Source organism: Anticarsia gemmatalis, chromosome 15, assembly GCF_050436995.1.
Source record: "Anticarsia gemmatalis isolate Benzon Research Colony breed Stoneville strain chromosome 15, ilAntGemm2 primary, whole genome shotgun sequence".
NCBI lineage: Eukaryota > Metazoa > Arthropoda > Insecta > Lepidoptera > Erebidae > Anticarsia > Anticarsia gemmatalis.
Genome location: NC_134759.1, coordinates 11,441,967 through 11,462,852, shown reverse-complemented (window position 1 = coordinate 11,462,852; position 20,886 = coordinate 11,441,967). Strand labels below are relative to the sequence as shown.

The 20,886-nt window shown below is 37.4% G+C and overlaps 1 protein-coding gene across 1 annotated transcript; it reads right to left on the bottom strand.

Annotated features, from left to right (window-relative positions):
* Window positions 1-1,658: 1,658 nt before the first annotated feature.
* Window positions 1,659-20,518, bottom strand: Blm (Bloom syndrome helicase). Its single transcript, XM_076123829.1, has 23 exons — window positions 20,320-20,518; window positions 20,098-20,174; window positions 19,949-20,001; window positions 19,355-19,486; window positions 18,346-18,603; window positions 16,542-17,682; window positions 16,022-16,177; window positions 15,566-15,678; window positions 15,106-15,284; window positions 14,412-14,702; window positions 13,838-13,997; window positions 11,880-12,202; window positions 11,750-11,843; window positions 11,490-11,595; window positions 10,747-10,943; window positions 9,199-9,359; window positions 8,387-8,521; window positions 7,306-7,470; window positions 4,832-5,022; window positions 4,192-4,369; window positions 3,666-3,695; window positions 3,019-3,119; window positions 1,659-2,501 (listed from the first exon to the last, which is right to left on the bottom strand). The coding sequence occupies exons 1-23, from the start codon at window positions 20,397-20,399 to the stop codon at window positions 2,377-2,379; spliced, it is 4,446 nt and encodes a 1,481-aa protein (XP_075979944.1). The 5' UTR covers window positions 20,400-20,518; the 3' UTR covers window positions 1,659-2,376.
* Between the last annotated feature and the right edge of the window lie 368 nt (window positions 20,519-20,886).

Genomic DNA, 20,886 nt, shown 5'->3' with positions numbered 1-20,886 from the left:
AATAGTTTAATTGAACAATGTTTGTTCTAATATTTATAGGTAGAAAATTTGATCTGTGATTTGTTGCCATAATTACTTTAAGAGTCATGATTATGATAATAAAAATAATATTTTTATAAACCAACAAGCTCTTTGATTTCATATGATCAGAAAGTACATTTAATACCTAGATATACATATATTATATTTTTATTAGGTCATTGTAATAATAATTCCCAACGAACATTTGAGCGTGACTGTACGAACACAGTTTAGGTGTAATACGTTTAATAAAGGAGGTCATCGATACGTATGAATCCGTCGCTTTTTTGTAGTCATTCGAATTTGGTCGGATAACCTGCGCTGAATAACTGTTTTGGTTTGGTATTAATATTTACTTAACACGAAACAGTTGAAGCTGGATATTTTTACTATATATTATTTGATAAATGCACTAATTTTTGGTTTACATCTACACATCTTAGGTTGAGCCAGTTTCTTGTTTGTTGGCGTCAAAGTTATGATGCCGTCGTTTCGACTTTTAGTAATATTATTCATTAACGCTTGTAGGTTCTGTTTTGAAACTTTTTATGGTAATTATAAACAACAAGATGGAACGAATACAGTTTTTAGCGAGCTTATACGTCTTCTCATTTAGGCGCTACAATATTTTTTTAAGTTTTCAATAAAGCGCGATTACTTGAAAATTATAAATATTATCTGGCATCTAATTATGTCACAAATATGCACTAATTAAGAGCTATTCGTGTATGTTCATTCTACAGGCGCACATAAAATGGTCTTAGAGATACACGAATTCGCAAAACGTTACTGCAGCGAGAAACGCAATATCTCGAAAACCTGAAGACGCACAAATTATATTTATGGCGCACATACTTGCACAAATATAAGCTCTCTGCCCATGTATGTATTTTATCTCTCCGATAATTCGTCTAGAATTTTCTTGCTAGAACAACGTTACTCCAGCAGGAATCGTTTTTACGTTTTTTTTTCAAAACTACAACACGCACAATTTTTTTATGCGGCGCACATTTACAGCAGATTGCGCACTAATTATACGTTCTACTTATATCACTCTAGGTGACACTTTCTTGCTGGCGTAACGTACACTAGCTAATTTCATTGAAACCGACCAACAGCGCAGGACTTTGTTTATGGTGTCTAATTGTGTGCACAATACTATGGTCAGAATACATTCTCATAACCCGATGGGACAATACCCGTCAAGACCAGTATCATATTTGAATTGGAATTAAAACGTGCTGTTTACGACAGCCACTAGCAAGCTATTTTATTCAGAATATTATATAATATTCTGAAATGGCAATAAAATCACACTGAAAACAGTAATGCGATTTTCAACAACCGCATATTATAAAATATACTTATTACCTAAAATTATATCGATCAGGAATAGTTCGAATTCTTCGATGATATAGATTTTTTTTGTCAATAAAAAGACATTTACAAAAAATATGAATAATTTATTTACAGTATCAAAATTCACAGGCACGTTTATTATTACTCACATTATAATTAACAAATTCTAACAATCACATACTTATTCAAAAATATCTAAATTATTAAACGAGAAAACAATTAAGTGGTTATCAAAACAATCAGATTGTAATATAACAAAGAGAAAATATAATAAAATCACAGTTTCTATACAATTATATTAAAGTTTTCATGCGATATCGACTAGTCTGTAGTTTAAGTCACTAGTTGAAACATACAATCTATGAACTTCAAAGCGATTGAAACATTACAGAATCCCGAAGTGGTAATAGCTAGTTTATCAGAATTGCTTAGGGTCCATTTTAATTGTAGTGGAACTTAGCAGACCGGAGTGTAGTCGACGTATGTCACCGTTTCCACTATTGGAGAGGAGATTCCGAGCACAGCAATTGGTTAATTAGCGATCAGTAGCATGATTTCGTACAATCGAAACCATCGAGTATCAAGAGTTTGACATTTAAAATGTACTATAAAAATAGTTACTACGATGCCCGCTAGAGTCGTTGATTAGATTTTCATACTAAATTTCTCGATAGCCAGCCAGTTGTCGATGCTCGAAGTAGAGAATCGGGCTATTGCTCTACTCTGTTCTGCCGAGTTTCGATTACATGGAAACCCTAAGTTCAAGCTGTCAATACGACTTGTCAACGCTGCCATAAGAAAAATATTATAAATGACCCACAGAAGAACCAATAACATACAATATTTATGCGAATGTTATGATAGTTTGAAAAACTTAAACCAATAGTATCATTTAAAGTAAAAAAAACAAATGATACTCGCTATCTAATCTCAAAATTGCACTTTAAATCAACGTAGTAAAGTTTAATTTACATTGGCACTCATTGTTATATATGTTCATAGCAGGTTCAGTTTGGAGGGGTTAAAGACGCCAGGTCGTGTGTTCAGCACGGCTGTGTTTGTCCTAGGTACCGGCATGCTGCCTAGCTTGTTGCCCGCGCCACTGAAACTAGCGCCGCGACCTGTAATATAAAAACAATAAGATTATTCTACCTCCGTTGCGCAGTGGTTAAAGTTACCACGCCGCTACCATTGCGAAGGAAGGTCGTAGATTCGATTCCCACACGGAGTAATTATTTGTGCGATCTATAAATAATTGTTTCGGGTTCGGTTGTACTTTGTGTCCGTTGTTTGTATGTTTGTTAAAGTTCCCGTGACACAACATGAGTAATTCTTAGCGCAGGAGTGGGGTAAAACGAAAAAAAAAATGGTGTGGTTGATAGTATATACGACTGCTGACCATGAGGTTACAGGTTCGATTCCCCAGTCGGGTAAAATGCTATTGATCTTCCTTAATTATATCAGAATATTTGTCAATAGTCGTCCGGAGATTGGTGATGTGGCTGGTATATGGCAATACTTTACCCCTATTTCATAAAACTTACACCATAAATGGCGAAACGTGGGCGTACATCATACACCTCTGTCTATGCTTTCGGGTATAAAAACAGTGATGTTATGTATGTATGTGAATTATACCTGCACTAGCACTAGCCCCGCGGCTCCCCCCGCGGCCCCGCGCTGCGTAGGCCCCGCGCGCTGCTACCTTCTTAGCCGTCGACGTTGTTTTACGTTTAAATCTGAAAATATATAAACAATATTTAAAATGGAACTGTAAAAGGAAAGGTTTAGGTATATATACATAAAAAGGCATACATATTTACAGAATGTTACTGAAATACTGACGATACAATAGTACATTTTAAGTGATGCTCGAAAGTATTTCTGTCGCCACAATACACAAGAAAGTAACAACATGATATTAAACGTAACTTTAAACTAAGTGCCTTATGAATATTCGGGCAAAAGCCAATCAAGTCTTTAGGTGAGAAAAGAATAAACGAAGTAAGCTCATTAGCTATGCAATTTAAATATGTTTATATTTATTTAATGAAGCATCGTAAATTATTATTTATGTCAGTGTGCAATTGTAATAATGCACTAGTACTAAATATATTTTAGGGATTACAAAATGTAGAAATTATCGAACTACAATTAGTAAGTAGATGGAAAAAAAACATTTTAGTAATAGGCGTAATTTCAACAGAAGCGTAGATTTACACAAAGCAGTGAGTTTGAATGCGGTTTATTTTTATTATATACACATCAACTATTATAAAACTTACGTCTTCTTAGCACCTCGTCTGTATGTCCTTCTGCGTGGTAGATGTTAACAAAATAAAATATTATGTAATACAACCATTATATTAAATACCTAGGCTTATACCTATCTTAAACTTGGCATGTTCAATGTTGATACAGTATACCTTTTGTTACATATAATTTTGGGTAATGCAAAGCTAATATCAAAATTTAACTACTTATGTATAAGACCAGTTCACAGTTTATGTATAAATAGATAAAGTCTCAACAAATAATTGCGCAAGTAAACATGAAAACCGAATCGTTACTTGTCTAGTAGAAGTGAAACTGAATTTCGACATAAGTACTTAAAATTATGCTTTTTACCCCACGAGCATAGGCTGATAGCCTGATACCAATAAACGCCACTTACTACAATCCTTACAAACTTCTTTGTTTCATTTCAAATATATTGCCATCTTACGATAATATTTTTCCGTAAGCATGAGATTTGTAACATAACAGAAAAGTTATGTTATAACTATATTTTAAAAGGCTGCAGGTACTCACTTCTTCCTCACTCCTCCCCTATAAGTCTTCCGGCCCCTCCTCCCGGCGCCGGACGTGGTGGAGGTCTCGGCGTCGCGCGCCAGTCGTGTCCAGTCCGTGTCGGAGTCGGAGCCGGCCGTGAAGTCGTCCTGCTTCTTCTCATCTTGTTCTAACTCGTCTTGATACTGCATTAGCAGACCTGAGAAATATATTCGATTGGTTAGTTCTTTATTATTGTTTAATGATTACTTTTATGTTGTTATCAAAATAAATAGAGCTTCAATTTTGATTTATTGAGTGCGTGCCGTGGCAAAAGGGTATTTATTTCAAGGGAGTTTTTATTTTTTGGTTTTTGTTAGATTTTTAAACGTAATTTATATGTTTTTTAGACTTAATTCCTAAAATATTGAAAAATTAATTATTTTCCGCTATTTAAAAATCTTTCTTGTTAAAATTTTGTATCATCTCAGATAAAAAAAATCATAATGATTCATTTGATTTTCATTATATTGAGCCGTCATACCGTTGCCGTTTTACGTATTTTTATAGTAATAAGCACTTTCGATGCACGATAAAGCTGTTAGTAATCAAATAGATCTTAATTTAGCAGTAATATGTGTACAAACAAGAGTATAATGAGTACAATGTAAGGATCACGCACCCATCTTCTCGATGGCATAGGCGGAGGTGATGGTGAGCAGCTTGGCGCCGTACTTGTCGTAGTTGGCGCGGGTCACGTAGGGCAGCGCCAGCATGTCGGCGGCGCTCTCGGGTAGCTTGCTCGCCATGGCCTTCAGCCCCGCCTGCGGGAGGACTGAGGCCAGGGAGGCACCGCGGGCTTCTGCCATCTCACTGGGTTATATACAAGATATGGTGTTATTTATATCGAAATTGAGACAGAAATACACTCAGCGGCAGAAAAAGTGGCCCAAGCGCTTATCGTGAATTTGTAAACAAATTAAGTAATATATGAAAGATATATTGTTGTAAGTAGTTGCGAAGTGATCTGTTTAGTGTTATGAAGTGTTGAATTTCAGATTAATTTAAGTGACGGATGACTTTTTCTAACAATGTGTGTTAGAACTGAATTCAGTGTTGATTCGAGAGGTCAGTTGAATTCTGTATTTTGAAATATTGCTGCACGGAAACGATTTTCTTTATGATTTTTATTGATTATTGGTCTATTTAGATTTTAGAAAAGATTTGAAGATGCCACTTACTGCTGAACAAGTGGCTTAGGTGGTCTTGTTGTCCGATCAGGGCCATTACCATTGAGAGGTGGCTGCATTTTTCAATGTATCGCGTACCACTTTAAGGTCTGCGATTAGGAGGTATCGTGAGACTGGTCTCTACACGCGGCGACTAGGAATTGGACGAACACGATGTACATCCGCAAGAGATGACCGATTTGTTAACCTCGAGGTGCTGAGAAACCGCTTTCTGACAGCGTTTGAGATTCACTAGAGGCTTCAAGCGGCACGCGGAGTCATTCTTAGTGAACGGAACATGAGGCGAAGGATAAAAGAACGTAATTTACAGGCAGGAAGACCAACCCGAGTACCAGAACTCGAGAGACACCATCGAGTTGCGCGATTACGATTTGCTCGTAAACATGTGAATTGGCTATCGACCAATGGAGCAAGTTCTTGTTAACCGATGAGTGCTGAGTAGCATTAAGAGCACCAAATGGTCGTGAGAGAGTGTAAAGACGCCATTAAGGACGGTTTTTTCCCAACACAACACGTCAGACGGTCAGTTACAAAGGTAGGTCTGTTATGGTATGGAGAGGTGTATGTTTGGAGGCACGTACGGAGCTTGTTATCGTAGATCAGCGCCTACCAGCAGCCGGGTACATTGAAGAAATCTTCCAAGACCATGTTGTACCACTTATGGATTTCATTGGTCGGGAGGATTAACTCTAATGCAGTTTAATGCGCGCGCTCATAGCGCCCGCGTTGTGGAATCGCACCTTGCTGATATCGGGATTCAAAAACTGGCTTAGCCTGCTCACAGTCCAGACATCAACCCCATAGAACATGTCTGGCACATGCTAAAAAACAGTGTATGCGCACTGCCCAACCCACCAGAATCACTTGGTGAGCGAAGAACCGCTCTAGTCAGAGTGTGGGATAAAGTTCTTCAAGAAGTAATTAAAACATCCTCCAAAGCATGCCAGAATGCATGCAGGTCACCATAAATGCTAGAGGAGGTAACACGCGGTATAAACTAGATTTTTTCTTTGGTGCAGAATTAGGTTTTTGCAAAAACTTTCAGTAAGCGATTTCGACAAAAGCTGTATTTTTTAATTTTTCCCATTTTTGATTAAAAATTACGACTATTTAGTGTAAATTGTAACTAAACTTGTGTATAAACTGTTTAACTAATAGTTATACCCAAAATAGTAACCATATATTGATATTCTAAAAAGTTTTATCGTAGTTTTGCTTTGGGCCACTTTTTCTGCCGCTGAGTGTAGTTGAATAGAAAAAAGCGGAGAGGGTCTAAGTGTTTGACAACACTCCAAGCGGTTGTAAGATTAATATTTAGTCAACAAACTATCAATTTAAGTGCTTTCTAATATTTTCATCTTTAGTATCCATTTGTACACCTCCAGACTTCTTTAAATGAGTTCTTAAGGTATTAGCCTTGTAGCGGTTCGCTACATACAGCGACTTCTAAAGGGACGAGCGCACAGCATTTGCATGAAATTCGGTATGGAGATATTTTGATACCCGAGAAAGGACATGGGCTACTTTTTACCCCGGGAAAATTACTCATTCCTATGGGAAAATTCAGGTGGCGGACGAAGTCGCGGGTAAAAGCTAGTTGACTATATATACAAATTCCCGACTATAGCAGTCGGGTAGCCTAGGCTCACCGAGCATGGTCACCTCGCCTGGTCGGAGGATCCTCCCTTTGTGCTGGAGGAACATGATCACCTCGTTCCTCCACAGCCCCAAGTCGCACTTAATAAGTATGGTAATACCTATCTCATGTCAGCAACACAATAATTCAATTTTGCCTTACATACTTGTCATTTTAAAGCAGATAACACTAATTAAAAGCCCTAAACTTCCATATAGTAATCCTAATACTAAAGATTTAAAAAAATATGAATATGATGGTAGTACATACCGACAAGCTTCAACCAGGTCGGCATAGCACCTCTCCTCGATCCTCCTCAGCAGCGCTACAACGGGCGAGTCCGTGTCCGTGTGGGCGGGCGCGGCCGCCGCCACCACGGACGCCTTGCGCTCCACCTTCATGGGGAACACCATCTGTAGCGTGCCCGACATCAACCTGATACATATAACGATATAAGTCTAATTACAGTATTTCTTCTTCTTATCGTATGGTTAGTGGTCAAACTAGTATCAAAGTTGTTCAAACCGCCCGAAGGCCTCTGACGTGGCTTAACGACTGTGATCTTAATTGACAACAACCGATACCTCCGAAACACGGAGACGCTCAGTTACGGAGACGCTAAGTCCAAAGACCACTATGCGGTCACCCATCTATGGAATGATCGCGCGAAGGTTTGCTTAACCCACAGATCGTTTACCGAACGGTGAGCGCAACTGGCTATGGGCGCCTCAACAGTATTACTTGTATATCAGGATGTTTTTGATTTGATTTTCAGATCAAGCAAATGCCATGAATTCAACTCCCGGAATAGGCATGCATCCCGGGATGCCTTTTGTTATCTTTTTGCAATATTCTCAATATTAGCTTAACTTAGCTTGCTCGACATTAACTTATATTAAATAATTATTAAGATACACTTCTGCCAATTAGGGGATACAAAACTACAAGCTTTTGAAGTCATTATATTTAAATTAATAAGCTACGACCGTAGTCCGGAATAGAGAAGACAAAAACTATCAAAGTAGCCTGACTTTTACATGTAGTAATGAGGCACTTCAATATAATAATATAGTACACTAGCTGACCAGCGCAACTTCGCTTGCATCTCACACGTTTTTCCCCGTTTTTGTAACATTTTTTACTGGTACTCTGCTCCTATTGGTCGTAGCGTGATGATATATAGCCTATAGCCGTCCTCGATAAATGGGCTATCGAACACTGAAATATTTTTTCAAAGTGGACCAGTAGTTCCTGAGATTAGCGCGTTCAAACAAACAAACAAACAAACTTTTCAGCTTTATAATATAAGTATAGATTAGTATAGATTACAGTATTAAAACAGTGTACATACTTGTCAACATTAGGTCCAAGTACAGCATAGGCGCTCGCTATATCGTTATTGATGACGAGCTTCTCCGCCAACAAGCCTCGCACCACCATCTGTCGTAGCAACCGTGTCGGGTCCCCGCGGTGCCACGACTTGCAACTGTATTACAAAGGAATAAGGTACATTTTCAAACAACGTATACAGTTGAATTAAATCGTTATTAAAATTACACAGCGTCTATTGAAAGATTTTTTACAGATTTATTGACAAAGAAATGGATGCTTAAGCTAGCTGGATTTATGTCACATTTGTTATTAAAATATATATATAATCTTTTGTAGGACTTATTCCAGGCTTCATGCTGGGTTAGACGGTAAAGCCTTATAAAATGTCATCTTGATCTGTATATTTTTATAAAAAAACCCAAATTTACGTAAACGTATTTAAATATATGAAGATCATCATTATGAAAACAGTAACTTTCATCATCATCTAATAAAAAGTAAAACAATCTAAACTAAATGAAAAATTCTAGTAAACGTACATAACAAAAGAACAATCTTAGTAACTATTAATAAAATAAATTTAACTCATTAATGTCCCACTGCTGGGCAAGGGTCTCCTCCCGTAATGAGGGAGGCGTTAGACCTTGAGTCCACCACGCTGGCTAAGTGCGGGTTCTAGACTTTGCATACTCTCAATAAATGTATTAAACAAATTTTAGGCATGCAAGGTTTCCTCACAATGTTTTCCTTCACCGTTGGAGCATGTGATAATTATTTCTAATACACACATTACTTCGAAAAGTCTACTATTATAATAGCAATATATCTTACCATCCATGTATAGGACTATTCCTCAGATTCTGAAGCCGGGCTTGCATAGAGCCTTTCATAGCATCAGCTATATGTAGCAGGGTGTACGGCGTACGATTGTCCCGATTAGCTTCCCTTATACATCGCACTATCAACTTACACTGATCCGTCACGTCCACCGGCTAGAAATACAAATAAATAGTTAGTTTGAGCTTATTAGCTTTTGTTACCCCCGAAGCTAAGTCAGGCCTTATCTTAATGTTATAAATGAAAATGTTTGCATGTTTGTACCCATGTTTGTTACACAATTATGCAAAAAGTATTGACAGGATATTGATGAAGTTTAGTTCACATATAGTTAGAGCCCGATTAACACATAGGATACTTTTATCATACGAAATATTTTTCAAAGTCTCGGTTAGAAGCTGTTTGTTATTACGAATGTGCATTATCATAAGTTTATGGGTGTTTCAGAAAATAATAATAAGGTCATAACTGTCATACTTCTAATACTTATCATGTCTAAGAGAGAATACCATTTTCTGTTTACAAAGTATCTTTTTTGAATAGCTTAACAAATGCAAAATTATTATTTTATATAAACCGTAGGACATTGTTAATGGTGAAACGTGGCTAAAATTTATCCAGTAAACTGTATATTTTATACACAACAAATTAAAGTATGTCACAAGACAGAAATGTGAAACAGCAATTTATAACAGCACAGAATAAAAAGCTCGATTACACACATCAGTTAAATGCCTAATAACAAAAAACGAATTGAGAATCCCAAAATATTCAATGGTTTGAAAAGTGCTTAATATAAAATAGCAATTAGAAAGCAAATACCCATCTTGTGAAGACTACAAACATACAAATAATGTAAAAAACATTACTGTTATTGACGCTACACGGACTAAGGTATGGTTGATATTTATTTAGTACTGAAGTAATTCCTCATCGACATATAAAGACGGCCACAGTGAGCTGTCGGCCTCCATAGGGTTAGGCATCTAGACAAGCCATACAAAACAAATGTAAAAAGGCAGTAGGCATTTATTAATTAAACACTTGTTTATTACCTTGAACAATTTAATTTATGTTTTTTGTAGACTTAACTTTAAAAGTGCAGTTTTTTAAACATTTATTATCATTTATTCTAATATTTTTTTAGGTAATATATTGAACTTGCTACTAGATTCAATTTTTATACATTTAAAACTACCCTACGTAAGTAATATATATTGTATCGATCGAAAGCAAACTAAAAAACACTGAAACATTTCAATCTATCCATTAACCATGAATAGTTGGGGTGAATCAAAGTTATATTGTTACTTACTAGGATTTACTAAGGCTATCAAGTTTTCGCGCAATTCTGTACAGTCGGTACATTAAAAATGTACTGTCAAAATTAGTTCTGACGGAGCCCGGTAGAGACGCTAAACAGATTTTAGCGGAAAATTTCTCGATAGCTAGCTGGTTATCGGCAGTAGTAGAGTATCGCTGATAAATCTACAGAGCAACATAGAAAACGTATTTATCAATGTTCGAAATAATGAATGTTACCTTATATTCCAGTCCTAGTTGACAGTTATCACAGATAGTTTTCTTATCTTTTCGGCACAGTTCCCGGTTGAACCGCTCGCCGAGGTAAGTCAGCACCTGCGAGCGCCGGCACTCCGTCACACTCTCGCACACCTCCACCATACGGAGCAAGTTGTCTAAGTGCACCTTCTTAGCTTCCGGCGTTGTGTTGCGTTCAACTGTGTAGTAATACATATGATTGTGATGAAAAGAAAGAGAGAGCGAGAGATATAATGAGGTAAGTTGTGTGCGTTAGAGGGAGATAGACGATACTCCAACCACTCTATACCTAATATTTTATAACTAGCTCCTGCTCGTGACTTCGTCTGCCTGGTTTCGGACAGGATTTTTATCCAAACTTTCATCCCCTATTTTATACCCTGGGGGGTAGAATTGATCAAAATACTTTCTTAGCGGATGTTAACGTCATAACATCTACCTACATGTCGAATTTCAGCTCGATCCGTTCAGTGGTTAGGGCTGTCCGTTGATAGATCACTGTGTCAGTCAGTCACCTTTGAGTTATATTAGATGAAAATGAAGTTGCCCTATAAATTGGAATTCACAAAAATATCAGACAGAGAGGGGAATGTAGACCATGAACCAACTAATGACACTGTTTCTTCAGTGGAGATTTTAAGCATTGTGATTGGTTAGTTCGTGATTTTGAAATGGCCATCGATCTGCAAGAAATAAGTGTCGCGTAGTTACAACACGGTACTCACGGTCCATGAGGCGCCTGTAGCGCACGACGTCGGTGTAGGAGTAGTAGAGCAGGCAGGCGGCGGGCTCGCCGTCGCGCCCGGCGCGGCCCGCCTCCTGGTAGTAGCCCTATAGTTACAACACGGTACTCACGGTCCATGAGGCGCCTGTAGCGCACGACGTCGGTGTAGGAGTAGTAGAGCAGGCAGGCGGCGGGCTCGCCGTCGCGCCCGGCGCGGCCCGCCTCCTGGTAGTAGCCCTATAGTTACAACACGGTACTCACGGTCCATGAGGCGCCTGTAGCGCACGACGTCGGTGTAGGAGTAGTAGAGCAGGCAGGCGGCGGGCTCGCCGTCGCGCCCGGCGCGGCCCGCCTCCTGGTAGTAGCCCTATAGTTACAACACGGTACTCACGGTCCATGAGGCGCCTGTAGCGCACGACGTCGGTGTAGGAGTAGTAGAGCAGGCAGGCGGCGGGCTCGCCGTCGCGCCCGGCGCGGCCCGCCTCCTGGTAGTAGCCCTATAGTTACAACACGGTACTCACGGTCCATGAGGCGCCTGTAGCGCACGACGTCGGTGTAGGAGTAGTAGAGCAGGCAGGCGGCGGGCTCGCCGTCGCGCCCGGCGCGGCCCGCCTCCTGGTAGTAGCCCTCCACGGACTTGGGCAGCGAGTGGTGGATCACGTAGCGCACGTCCGCCTTGTCCACGCCCATGCCGAACGCGATCGTCGCACAGATCTATACAACATATTTCTACATGCTGTTTTTTTATCTTTATTTTAAGGGAAATGGTTCAAATTTGAACATGTAACCCCCTCCCCCATAGTTCCAACATAAATAACAAAAACCACAACAAATATCTAACAATTCATTTACCCTATTTTTGACCCTAATTTGGGTCAATTTACAAAGTAATTTGGCCCCTTCGGAAAGGGAAAATATTAAAATACTATACTATTATACCAACATTAAGGTGCTCACCTGTATTGTTGATCAGACCATGACTACTTTTTATAAAAAAAATTCTATTAATCGTAAAACAAATTGATGCACAAAATATTGTAAAGCCTGTATTTGTGCCAGAGGAAAACAATTCGGAATTACTTTAGTTTAAGGAGAATAATGGAATAAGAACGATGTAATGACGTTCATTGTTTTTTTTTCCATGATTATTACCTATTATGTTTATTACTTTAAATATTGATTATGGACTGACTCAATTACCTCTTTACTAAAAATAATTGCTATCCTCTGGCACAAATACAGGCTCTGCAACGGCGTACAAAAGATCTGTTCACCAGTCGTGCAAAATTTCTTGCATTTATTTCTTCTGACGCTGTGTCAATTTCCTGGCGAAGTTCTGATAGATTTTGTATTGATTTCGAATAGACTCTTTCTTTTATGCATTCCCAGTCAAAAATATCTACTGGATTTTGATCGGGGGAACGAGGAGGTCATAAAATTGAACTACTGTGTCCGATCCATCTGCGAGGATACTCTTCGTTCAAATAAAAATAACATTTTTAATGGAAAGAAAAGTGGGAAGTGTTGCACCATTTTGAAATCTTGATAAAATGCGCCAACTTTTGAAATAACTTGCCAAGGGTAATGTAGTACTTGTTCTTTTCAATATGAAACGTCAAAGTTAACTAATGATATTTTTGAGAACCAATACTCACTAAAACTTACCTTTTTTTATTAAATTTACAATGTTTTGTGCATCAATTTGTTATACGATTAATAGCATATTTATTGCAGATCACGAAATTAAAAAAATTGTGACATTGGTGATCACAGGACTTGAAAATGCGACCAAGGGTGTGGAATTTCAACTTTTTTGAAAAATGTCTATTATTGCTGAACTAAGGGATATGGATTTTTTTTTATTTTTCCCAGAACTGGTATAACTTGGCCTTTCATCCGGTCTCAGATTATCGTTGAGTTTTGGGACACCCTGTATAATCACGACCTATGTAGCTGGGCCGAAATGTCAAATAAACTCAAGTAACGTGCACGGTTTAAGTCTAAATGTGCGTACATGTGTGCGCGAACGCATCAGTTACAAATTATGAAATAATTAATGGCATATTCGCGGCATATGTTTCTGGACAGGTGACAAAGTAAGTATGTAATAAAACACTAAACTCAGGGCATAACCATTTTTTTATAACCTATCACTCGAAATATGTTGAATTTGTAGTAGATGGATGAGGCTGTCAATGAAAATACGATTTTTGATGAAACGTCTCAATAAATAATTCGATAATTAAAAGCAAGTGTGTAAGCTGCCAAGTGTTAGGATAACCTAAGACTATTAAAGCCCGGTATAGTAAAACGTAATATACTTGGAACAAAATATAAACCAATACATACCACATTATACTTATCGGCGACCCATCCGGCCTGCACTTCAGTTCGCTTCTTGTCACTGAGCCCCGCGTGGTACGGGGCCGACTGTATGCCCACCTTGCGCAGGTCCATCGACAGGTTCTCACACTCCTTGCGAGATAGACAGTACACTATGCCCGATTGTCTGTCAAATTATTAGGAACTTTAGTTTTCAGGAATAAGGTCTCATTTACAGGTAGTCGAGTTCATCTTGTAAGATTCAGGCCTATGAATACTTCCATAATTTTGTTTAAATTTGTAACAAAATTATTAAGAAATTGTTTTCATTTTATAGGATAATAACTAACTGAAAAAAAAATATATAATGAAAAGTAACATTTTATAATGAAAAGTGGCAGCTCTTCTCGTACCTCTGCTTACATGTTCGGGTGTGAAGGTGCGAGGTTATAAAAAGAAACATAGGTAAATACTATAATTTTTTTATGTTTTAGGCAATAAAAAGCTCTATATTCATACGTAAAAGGTGCACGCCGAATATATGCAAAAAAAGCGCAATTTTTTAAATGTATTTTTTTTATGAGTAATAAATTTAACTGACCTGAAAAACTTCTCTTTAATCAAAGTAGCAATATCCTGATTGACACTCTTGGGTTTCTTCTCCAATATCTTATAAGCGAGGTTGGGTCTGTTGAAGCTGCTGAGGAACCACTTGCAGCGCTCGACCTTGAGCTGGTGGAGGATGTCCATGCGGACCCTCGGAGTGGCCGTGGCCGTCAGCGCCATGATGTTGGTGGCGGGGAAGCGCGTGCGCAGCAGCGACAGGCGCTTGTAGTCGGGCCGGAAGTCGTGGCCCCACTGAGACACGCAGTGCGCTTCGTCTATTACGAACCTGGTGAAAAATTATGAGAAATATTAAGTGTCATCATATTTTTTACTTTTGCGTTGCATGTTCATATGTTTATTCATATCCATCACTTTTCGACCAGAATCAAAATATGAACTGCCGCGAATCTTCTAGTATCGATCAAAGTAAAATGCATATTTGCGCTAATTCCCGTTCGGTATTACATAAAAGTTGCCAATAGTGTTGTCCTTGTTTGTCAAAATCGAACCTATCATAATATAACTCTATCGACATACTTACGTTGTAGTACCACTTTAAAATCAAACGTGTAACCAAATTAACACGAGGCTGTCTCCTGCTAGCAAAGGTTTCGTCCACCGCGCTTGCCAAGAGTACGTTGGAATATTCAGATACCTTCAAGAACAGTTTTAACAGAACTTAGTCTCACCTAGCAAGTTTTCCCCTAGAGTACAACGAGTCAAGCATAGCTTGGAACTTGGCTGAGCTGCTGATCTTCTCCGGAGTCACGTACAGCAGCTTGAGTAGCGGCTCCCTCATAGACAACTTGTGGTACACCTCGTCACACGCCGCTAGAGTCACGTCACCTGATAGATGGGCTGCTGGGATCTGTGGAAGGAGAATATGTCAATTAAAATTTTAAAAAAACATACTTGACTATTCCTATGTCAAACTTATAATAAATACCCTCTTTCTCGATTTCACTGTCATCTTGATTTTCATTTTTGTTTCCTGAATTCCAATTCGAAAACCGTCTTCGTTTCAATGAATTGAGAAAATGTATTAGTCCAGAGTAAAGTCTTATTTGACCGTCAGCTTAGGGGTTCAAGTTTAAAATCCTTGACATTGAGACAATATTAACCTAAGACTGTATAAAGTATTATACTCACATCAAGTGACAGTAGTTTGTTGACTTGATCCAGGATAAGAGATTTTAACGGAGATATCACTATTGAGACGCCTGGTGTTAGAATAGCTGGCAACTGGTAGCACAGAGATTTACCTGCAATGGTCATAAATAAAAACTTTAAGACAATTTTCTGATGAATTAAACTAACACGTAGTCGATACTTATGGCCAGTTTATGGCCGTAAAGTTTTCACCGATATTTATTATTCAAACTCCAAAATGATTTAGAATTTTCCAAACGATATTCGGATTAAAAAAAATCCAAAACACACATTAAGCATTTAAACAGATTTTTCATAATTAAAAACCATCCATAGCAAATGTGGAGAAGGCCGAAATAGATAGGTCATCATCATCGTCACATAACAAAGGCGTAAGTAAAAAGAAACATAGAACGACTTACGTCCGTCTTACTCTGAGGGTACAAAACAACTTACCGCCGCCAGTAGGCATGAGCACAAAGCAGTCGTGTCCCAACAACGTGGCGTTGATCACTTGTAACTGGTTGGGACGGAACGACTTCAAACCAAACTTCTCCTTGAACATCTCCAGCATTAACGACGAGTGCGGGTAGTCTAGTCCGTCGAATTCACCTGCAATATACAAAGTTATCAAATAAGTAAAATACATTTTATATAGCTACAGATGCAATAAAGAAATAGGCACTCGATACACTTAATTTAATTTTCACTTAGAAATTTATGAAGTTAAATTTCTGCAGGTGGAGAATTCTATCAAATAGGTCCAAAAACTTAAAATAACATCTATATTTCGCACTTAAAGCATCATCACTTAATTATCGGCATCAGTAAGGAAAGAGATCCTTCGACATTCATACAATGCAAGCGCAAATTATCGGAAACTATAGTTCGGCATGCTGTAACGCCGATGCCTACCTATGGCGCCGGACCTAAGATATCAGTTTCAAATTCTAACAATATTAAAGTTAACACTAACCTGTGATCCCATCATTCTGCGTGCCAACATGGAAGTCACCCATCCCTTCATACTTCGTACCCTTATCACCCTGCACAATGGACTGCTCCATTAAATTCACCACTTCAGCCTGCTGCGACAGATCTTCTAGATTATCTTCGAAGTCCTCTATCCTGTACTCCGGCCAGCCATCGTCGTCCACAGGTATCTCTTTATCATTCACTACATGCACATTACTAACATTGCTAGTACTAGCTATTGAGTCACTGATGTTAATAACCTTTGGGGTCGTCTCCATCAGGTCCACATCATCATCCATATCTATAGGCACTTCGTAATCATCTACGGAATCTTCTTCAGCTTCCTTAGATTCAACACTAGGCCTAAATACAGAACTCTTACTAAACTGAGGAGCTTGAAAGTCTATCGAACTGTTAGCTATGGGTACAACTTTCTGTGGCTCATTTTGTTCTAATGGTTTCAGTCTTTCTGAAGCGTTTTTAATTCTCTCAGCAGTAGACGACTGTATGTCTTTATTAGGCGTCTGTTTATTCTCTTCCATAGTCAATCTTGAAGGTTTTTTGAACACGAATTTCCCTTTGCTTTTATTAACACTGTCTGCTCCAGTTTCGATGTCTGATTGGTTACTAGTTTCCAACTTAGATGAATCGTTTAGAGGCGAAAATGCATCGAACGATAAAGATTTCTTAGACATTAAATCAGAATATATTGTTTTTGTTGGACCAATTTTGTTAGAGAATTCTGGTGTTGATGTGTCCGGGGTATTGTTTCTATGTATGTTAATGTCTGTAAGCTTTTTGTTAATTGCTCCACTGCTTTCCAAGTCAAAATCGTCTAAGTCATCATTGTACTTCCTAATAAGTGACGGACTCCCGCCACTATTGTTCAATAGACTATCACCGTTAGTCATTTTATTTTCTTTCTGTGAACTTTGTGAACTAACGTTACTAGACCTGTCATTAATAACTCTTTTCAATCTACATTTCAACTGTTTTATTTTAGCATAAACTTTCTTGTCGTATCCAGGGAATTTTTCTTTTATACAATTAGGTATTCTGTCAAATGCTTCAAATATTTTTTCTAGTAGTTCTATGTAAAAGTGTCTACATTGGTTGCGGTCTTCGTCATCTATAGCTGTATCCTGTAGAAGTAGAAGGAATTAAAATTTTAGCATAATTTTTAAAAGACAACATAATTGCAAATATTTTTCTCGGAAGTGCTTCAGCTCGAGTTTAAGCAGTAAAGGGAACAAACGTTTAATCACATTTCCATAAATAGATCACCATAAACACTGAGAAAACAGACATCCCTATCCTTAAAGGGCATGCAATAAATTCGACACTGATATGTGAAACAAAACAGTTTGAATGCCGCAAATGACTTTCAATGAATGACCCGCCATATGGAAGATAATCATACCTAACAGATATGCAATCTGAATTGCAACAATGAAAAGAACTGATTCTACTTCTACGACGAGGTCTCTCATACGAATCCCTAACGTATTCGTAAGATTTTCTATCAAGAATTTAATGATTGTCCGACGAAGGTAAGTTATGGTCATAGACCTCAGTAGAGTTTCAATAGACTGCATGCCTCAAAGAGCATGTTAAGTCATTGTTCTGATCACTCACGGATCGTGTTGGTTCACCATATCACTGGCTTGTGAGAGTGATGGAATAGATAGTCCATCTGTATTGTAAATGGAACACTATAAACAAAGTCCTACACATTGGCTGGTTTCAATCAAACTGGTTGCCGTAGCCAAATATCTGCTGATATAATGAAATAAAAAAAGTCCTACCTTATTACTCTTCAAAGCTGGATGTTTAGCCACATCAGTTAAGAACCCAGAGATACACTGATCTAGTTTTAAATTCCTCAATGGATCTTTGTCTGTCTTTGCACTCTTGTCAGGGGTCTTCAACATTTTACTTTTACTACTTGATACAGTTTTGTTCCTCGGTGGGCTTGGTGTTGCACTTATTCTAATTGATTTGTTTGATGACTCCGGAGTTTGAGGTTTGTTATCAAATGCTGATGGATAGTCTTGAATATCATCCTGTTAATATTTAAAAAATTAAACATATATTTTAGCTGTCTTTTAGAACACATTCTGAAGAATATGGGACATCTTTAATCTATACTAATATTATAAAGCTGAAGAGTTTGTTTGTTTGTTTGTTTGTTTGAACGCGCTAATCTCAGGAACTACTGGTCCGATTTGAAAAATTCTTTCAGTGTTAGATAGCCCATTTATCGAGGAAGGCTATAGGCTATATAACATGACGCTACGGTTATTAGGAGCGTAGTAGCAACGAAAAATGTTACAAAAACGGGGAAAATTTTGACGCATTCTCTTAGGTGACGCAAGCGAAGTTGCGCGGGTCAGCTATTTGAAAATATAATGGAAAGAAGTGTCATACAAAATTAAAGTAATTAATCAGACAACTGATAAACATGTTTACATATATGTACCCACACTCCCACACCTAATTGATAAGTCATATAAAATCTACATAATTAAGTATATTAATTTCTTCCATAACGGAGTAACTGACTGACTGATGGACAACACACAGCCAAAACTACTGAGCGTAGAAAGTTGAATTATTAAAAGCACATAAGGAGGATTTTTGGAAACCCCCCCAAAGCTGGTGAAATACCACACAGGCAAAGCTGTGGGCAGAAAGATAGTATTTTAATATTTTGCTACATGAAGCCTAATTTTCATTGTATTTCTTGTTTAATTGATGCCTGAAACCTAGCTTACAAAAATGAATTTGTCATTAACATTTAAAATGTAATCTTACCACATCCATATCAAACATATCATTGCTTCTATTGTCTGCACTGCTGCTCTTAGTGTTTGAAGATATCACTTTTGTTATTGTTTTATGTGTTGGTAGCATTGATGGAGATTCTTGTATGTTGGTAACAGGTACCTGAAAAAGAAAAACCAAATATTTCTGATTAGAATTTCGCATGATAATGATCATGGTAGTGATAACCTTATCTATACTTAAATAGTTGTGTTATGATTTTGGAGTAAGTAGGTACTTAGGTATTTTATTATAATATCTTATAAATGCATCAGTTGAGTCATAAAACACTTAAGATCAACTTGTTAGTTTTGTTAATTTAGTTATTGAGTCAGACTTTAATAGCTTTGGGATACTCCTGAATAACAAATAGGTCATCAAGATAAAAAGGTTTATTTCAGAAAAAATAAATATCTACAATGCCAGTAGATCCCAAGGCTATTTAGACACAACATGTGGATAGTTAATTTCAATATAACAGCCCCAACAGAAGTGACTAATTTTCTTGGCAATTTATACATGCATTGATTTCACCTCATCAATTTTTGAGAAATACTATTTATAAATAATGATAACTGTACTTACATTAATACTCGGTGAATTATTCAGCTCTGTATTGTTTTTGAAAGGTGGTGTCCCTAAAAATTTACAAAATATGAATATATTTTGTAAACAAACACAAAATTATAGGTAAGTACAGCAGAATTATATAGTCAGAACAATATCATACTCACATGATGTAGAAGTTGTTGATTTTGATTTGAATACAAATTTGTTTCTTTTTTCTGAGGCCTGCTCATTGTTTTTAACACTGTAAATATGATTTGATAATTTACAAATTGTAAGCCGCACCTCATAGTACAATTTCTATGCACAGGAGACAGAAATTCAATATAAATCTATGTTTATAATATTTTATATGGATAAAGGAATAAAATAGTCTGATTGTTTTCTACCTTGTACTATTCGATGTTGATATTTCAGAGGATTTCTTTACAAAGCTCATCATAGACGACTGTTTACTAGATGAAGACATTGCGACATTATTTCTCTATCACATTAATCAATCTGTAACCTTCCAGTTTTCGGTTTAATTAATTAATTTTAAAGTTTTCAACTGCAACAAATTCACGAGTTCAAATTGCTGAAAGTTGAGTCGTGTTTCAGTCTGCTTTGAAGTCACAGCTCTAAGCATGACATGTGTAACAATCAACAGATTTTTGTAAATATTATGCTAAAAGTATAGTTTCACTTTTCTGTAACCTGAACAAGCACAAAGGCACCAAATGACATTCATAAGGATGCATATTTAGGCGACTTCTAATAGAATATAAATAAAAAGTAAACTAACAGTACATTGATACCTAGTTAGAGGACAATATGCGGATTTGCAATGGATAACTCAACCAAAGAAGATTAATTCAGAGCGTTTAACTGGGACTGTAACGTATAAATATATACAATAAACTTGGTTGACCATGGGATTCTGGAAGACCAAACTGACAATTCATTCAATCGACTAA